Source organism: Mesoplodon bidens, assembly GCF_964165515.1.
Source record: "Mesoplodon bidens genome assembly, chromosome: 11".
Lineage (NCBI taxonomy): Eukaryota > Metazoa > Chordata > Mammalia > Artiodactyla > Ziphiidae > Mesoplodon > Mesoplodon bidens.
This window is the reverse complement of record NC_138167.1, coordinates 73,609,844-73,615,843: the sequence shown is the minus strand read 5'-3', so window position 1 is coordinate 73,615,843 and position 6,000 is coordinate 73,609,844. Positions and strand designations below refer to the sequence as shown.

Here is a 6,000-nt window from a genome sequence, read left to right as displayed (position 1 = left end):
GCTGGTGTCTCTTTGTTTTCTAAACCACCTTTGGGTAACTCAGGGCTGGAATACTGCACAGTCTTTATTGCAGTTGTTTTAGAAGGATTCTTCTGCTGATCATCAGAGCCTCACAGACATCAGGTCATGTTCATTCATTCATTCAGTCAACAAATAGCTGTTGAGCATCTATGGTGTGCCAAGAAGTATCCTAGATCTTTGATACACAGATGACTAGACAGACACTGTCCTGAAGAAGTTTGTAACCTAGTAAGAAGGACAAACTTGTGAACAATTGCAATAAAGTGTAATTCGGGCAATAAAACACATACACGTGGTGTTAGAGGAAATACTGCCAGACTGTGTTTCGTGGAGGTCACCCTTGAGCTAAAGCATGAAGGGTAGGCAGGAACTTGCCAAGAAAGGGAAAGGCACAAGAGGCCAAGTGCACAGTGGGTACGATGGTGTGGAGAAACGGTAAGCCAAGGGTCCAGACTATAGAAGAGGGGAAGTGATGAGAGGGGAAACAAGCAAGGTAAAAGGCTTCTGGGATGTCATGCTCAGAAGGGAGGGTTTTGTCCTGAAAGAGATAACCATTGAATCTTTTGAAACAGGAGAAGGTTACAAGCAATTTATGTTTTGGAAGGATTGCCCTGGCAAAGAACACTTGCTGTTGGTGCTAGAATATTCTGTGTTGTGTGCGTATGTGTATACACACTCACACACTCACACATGGCACAAGAGTCCATGTAGAAATGGACTCTAGCTAACAGAAGCAGAAAGAGAGTTTATTGGAGAGGTTTAAGTACCTCATGGAATCTGTTTTACTTGGGGAATTAAGCTTGGAAGATGGGAAGAACCAAGGCAGTGCAAGGGTAGGACCTCAGCCAAGCTGGATTCAGAGACTGGTTTCTCAATTGTCCTTGCTGCTTTGCCTCATTTGCTCAAGATTTAAAGTCTCAGATATCAACATTCAGTTGGAAGAATCTCTGTCAAGGGCCCAGGCTCTAATTTGCAGGGGATGGAACAAGACAGTAGCTGACCCTTAGACTCCTGTGTTCCCACCAAGGTCACCCAACTAGGGATTTCTTCCAAATAGGAAGGAGCAGAAAGAGAAAAACAAATCCACTATCATGTGCACTCATGAGGTCTTTAAAACTTGAATGGGAGAAATGTGTGAAGAGGTCCCCCAATCCAGTATCACCTCTAAGAATGACACGAAAAGATGATTCCAGGAAGGGCATAGTCACTGAAGTCAACCTTTATTGGTGTGTGTAGATGAACTGCTGAGCAAAGCCTCAGCATAACCTTATTTCTCAAATTGTAGTTCAAAGTTTAGGGAAGGTTGGTGTGTGTGTCGAGGACCCTACTCCATTCAGCCACTTAGAGACTCAACTTCCATCCATCTTGTAACTCAATAGTCCCCGAAACCTTCAGCATCTCCTTAATCACTCAGAAGATAAGGGAAAGAAAAGGATCACCCACTTCTACTCATGGTACATTGGCCAGAACTAACTAGATCGTTAGTTGATGACTAGATGGCTAGATGGTCATCTGGCCCCATCTAACTGCAAAGGAGTCAGGACGAGGTGCCCAGGAGAAAAGGCGGGCGTGGGTGTTGGGTATTGGTAACCATTAGCAACAGTCTCCATCTCAGATCCCTCCAGTTTCCTTGAATAAGCCCTATGAATCATCTTTTTATGAAAATAAGTTTATTTTTTAAATGAACAACAGAACTTACTGGGTCCTTGCGTTAATGAAGTGCTGGGCATTGCCTAGTAGACCATGCAGGAATTACCTGATTACACCCCCCGCCCCTACTTTGGCCAGGCCACACGGCATGCAGGATCTTAGTTCCCCAACCGGGGATCGAATCCGAGAACCCTGCATTGGAAGCGCAACGTCCTAACCACTGGACCACCAGGGAAATCTCATGAAAATAAGTTTAAGGTCATGTGTCTGCTCTGATCTTTTAGTATTAGCTCCCAGAGCACTGTGTTGAGAGGATTTTGAAGCTAAATCCAGGACAAGCCATGGGCGTGGGGAGTGCCATCTTTTGTGCAACATATTTTTTTCACTTGAATTCTTCTTAAAACTAAAATTCAGCCTGTTCTACCTCTGAGGATATTAGGTTCCAACATTTTCCACTCATTTTTCAGTAAAAGTAGCACGGGACTGAGAGTCATAGGACCTGAGTTTGAATTCACTTCTGCTTCATAGCTATATGACCTCAAGCCAATCTTTTAGTCTCCCTGAATATCCATTTCCTAACCTACCTGACTGCCTTGCAGAACTATTGTGAGAATCAAATGAGATAATGTATTTGTAATTGTCTACAAACTCTAAAGCATAATGTGGACGGAATACATTACAATAGCTCATTTATTTGTCCTAAATCTCTTTCACACTTCAAGAGGTTTTAGTATTTTGAGAAGTGATGATTGAGTACTGAAGTACATAAGACCAAAAATTGTCAAATCATATCACAACCGTGGTTCATTAAGCCCAATATTGTCATTGGCAGAGAAATTCAAGGGTACATAGAAGGCTGCAGTTATTGTCCTTGCTGTCAACTTCAAAGGATAGTGACACACCCAACATGTTCTAATTTCATTTAGTAAATCAGATATGACTTTATCCTCCATGATTTAATCTAACCTTTTAGAACGTACATTTGTACTAGCAACTTGTACCCTCTTGTTCTCTGTTTTTCAAGTGAAGCTATATCTCTTCATGTCTAAGCTTGGTATGTTAGCCTTGTTCAGCTTTCAAGGGAAAGGGACCTAGGGATTTATCGCAAGGCTTTATGAAGAAGAAAGGAAACCTAGTAATCTGTCCCAGCAGCTGCACTTGCCGGCATGGTAGAGAACCTGAATATAATTTTTTTCTTTCAGACTGTAGTAAAATAATTACTTACCATATGGCCTAAGCACTTTGATCTCATATAACTGCACAACCCGCTACAAGGCAGGCTCTATTTTTTTAAAAAATTTTTTGGCTGCGTTGGGTCTTCATTGCTGCGCGTGAGCTTTCTCTAGTTGCAGCGAGTGGGGACTACTCTTTGTTGCGGTGTGCGGGCTTCTCATTGCGGTGGCTTCTCTTGTTGCGGAGCACAGGCTCTAGGCGCGTGGGTTTCAGTAGTTGTGGCTCATAGGCTCTGGAGTGCAGACTCAGTAGCTGTGGTGCACGGGCTTAGTTGCTCCGTGGCACGTGGGATCTTCCCAGACCAGGGATCGAGCCCGTGTCCCCTGCACTGGCAGGCAGATTCTTAACCACTGCGCCACCAGGGAAGTCCCTGTAAGTTCACTTTAAATTAGGGATACCAATCTTTTCTCTTCTGCCAACTTGTATTTCTTGAAAACCATTCATGGTGATTTTTAACCATCTGTTCAGAAAATTTTAAAATTTCCATGGGATCATAAAACTATGGCTGGAATTATATTATCCAATCTATGAATATTTTCCTTTATGATTTCTGACTATATTGCTATCCTTGAAGGTGGCCACAGCGCAATGTTATGGATTTATTCACTTTATATTTTCTTCTAAGGTTTCGTTAACATTTAAATATTTAATCCGTACAGGATTTACTTAGATGTATTTTTTTTTTCTAAATGGCTAATCAGCAGCTCCAACATCATTTTTTGGGTAAGCCATCTTCCCCTGCTGATTTAAAATGTCATCTTTTCATACTAAATTTCTGCTGGAATTTACTCCTGGATCTTCTGTCTAGCCCTTTTAGAATATAACAGTATCTTAATTACTGTCCTGTTATGTTCTTCTTTCTAGGTAAGTTAACTCCTCCTCACGTTGTGGTCATTTTAATGATTGTATAATAGGCCATCACACGCATGTACCTTAATTTATTAACCAATCCCCTCCTACTAGGCATTTGGTTAATTTCCTATTTTTTCCATACTATACAATGTGTAGTTTGGGGCTAAATTAAATGAATTCTATGCCTCGGTGGCTCAAGTTGTGCAAATTATCCATTTACCGTTTTCTTTGAATTATTTTTAAAACGACAATACGCGTTGTTGGTCTTGATTGTGGGATAACTGACAAAATCTGTCCGCTGGGGTTTAAGATTACCCAGGCGAGACTTCCGAGCGACACCGGGGGGCGCAGTTTCCAAGCTCCGCCTCAGCCACATCCGGGTTCAACCGCAGGTTCTGACTGCGAGCAGGCGGAACCTTTCTTCCGCGCCTCCAATTAAGTTGCGCGGCGGGGACTATTTAGACCACCGCGCACCGCTCTCCACGGGTACAGCAGTTTGTCTGGCGCAGCGAAGGCGCGCGTGAGGGTTCTGTTTGCTCCTTCCTTCGTCGTGAACAGCATGGACGTGCTTGCGGAGGAGTTTGGGAACTTGACCCCGGAGCAGCTGGCTGCGCCGATCCCGACTGTAGAGGTGAGGGCAGGGCACGCGTGGAACGGAAGAGAGGCTGGCATGCGTCCCCGGGAGGCGTTGCCCCGAGAGCTCTGGCCGCGGAGGGGGGCGGGCCGCGTCTTCCACGCATGCTCAGGACTTTGCGCGTGCTCGGGGCTCCGCGCGCGAGTCCTCTCCAGAGCCGGCCACCGCTTGTGCGTGCAAGGGTAAAGCTGAGGGGAGATGTCGGCCGCCGCGCAGACTCAGCGGCTCCGCTCACGGCTCTCGGGTTGGACACATTCCAGTGTTTGTGTGTTGTCAGGGGAGGACTGACTGTCGCCCACCTTGGGGGGACGTATTGCATCTTTGACGGCTTATAAGGGATAATGAGGTCCAGGGAGCTTAGGCCACTTTGGTGAGGTCCCACAGCTGGCTGTGGTGGGAAAACCAGATCGTCTGAATCCCAGGCTAGTAATTTCTCCTTTTCACCGGGAACTCAAGTTTGGGCTGCAGGAGTATTTTAAACGCCGAGAAAATTCACTCCAAATTTTGCCTAGGTGTTTTCGGGGGAGTAGCCCCGTAGCTTTCATCAGATTCTCAGAAGTTAAGGATAACTGCCCTACAGTGAGCTGCCTAATGAAGTTCAGATGTTGACGTAATTTTATTTTCTGGAAAGGTACATATAACTTCTCTGGGCCTCAAAATCTTAGTTGGCATGGGATGGGAAGTGGAGAAATAGTCAAGGGAGAGATTCAGGTAGAGGGAACAGGACACTGGAAGCCTGAAGGCAAGACCATGTGTTTTTAAAGGAATTAAAACAAATCCAGTAGTACTGGAGTGAAGAAAAGTAGAGGAGAGATTAAGGGCGACAGATAAGGGTCCTGATTATGAAAGGTTTTGTTAGACATCTAAAGGAGGCCTGGGATGCCATTGACAAGTTTAAGGAGGAGAATGGCCGACAGGATCAGTAAATCTATTTCTTTAATAATTATTCGGCAAATAAAGGAATTACAATCAGTCTGTTAGATTCAATCTGTGAGTGCCTGCAATACAGTGCTGATCTTCATTGGTCAATACTGGATTTTTAACTTTTTTTTTTTATATTGGAGTATAGTTGATCTGAATTTTTAGCTCTTGAACAGCTATTTAAGAGCCAGCATTTATTGAGCACGTATGTGCCAGCTCTGTTCAAGCCTAACGAGCATTGTGTTATTTAATCATCTGAAGCAAGTAATATTTTTGCCCCATTTTTTTGCCAATGAAGATTTTTAAGGCCCAGAGAGGTTAAGTAACTCACCCAGTTTCAGAAGGCTGTTAAATGGCTGATCTGTATTTTGGACCCTGGCAGTCAGACTCCAGAGCCCTCATCCTTAACTGCTGACTGGACTGCTTCTCCAGAGAGCTGAGGGAATAAGCCTGAAGGATTTCTGTTTCTTGTCTGAATTTGCACAGCTGTGAAGGGACCAGTTCTACATTTCCAGTCTTCTGATTCAGGAATAACAGTTCCTTTTCATGGCCCTCTGCATCCAATCCACCGTCCCATCTTAAGGGCCCCCAACTACAAAATTTACTCAATTCTGAAACTTCATTTCTTCTGTTCTCCAGGTCTGAACCACTGTCATCTCTTACTTCCTAGGCTCCTGACTTGTCCCATT

At 44.3% G+C, this 6,000-nt stretch overlaps 1 protein-coding gene across 2 annotated transcripts in view; it reads left to right on the top strand.

Moving 5' to 3' along the window:
• The first annotated feature begins 4,163 nt into the window (after positions 1 to 4,163).
• Positions 4,164 to 6,000, top strand: part of POLR3B (RNA polymerase III subunit B) — a 120,766-nt gene continuing 118,929 nt past the window's right edge. The window contains exon 1 of one of the 2 annotated variants that reach the window (XM_081249645.1): positions 4,164 to 4,387. In XM_081249645.1, the coding sequence (XP_081105771.1) occupies positions 4,316 to 4,387 (72 nt within the window). In that variant the 5' untranslated portion in view covers positions 4,164 to 4,315. Of the gene's footprint in view, positions 4,388 to 4,552; positions 4,635 to 6,000 lie in introns of those variants that run through there. The other variant, XM_081249646.1, reaches the window with a different exon arrangement.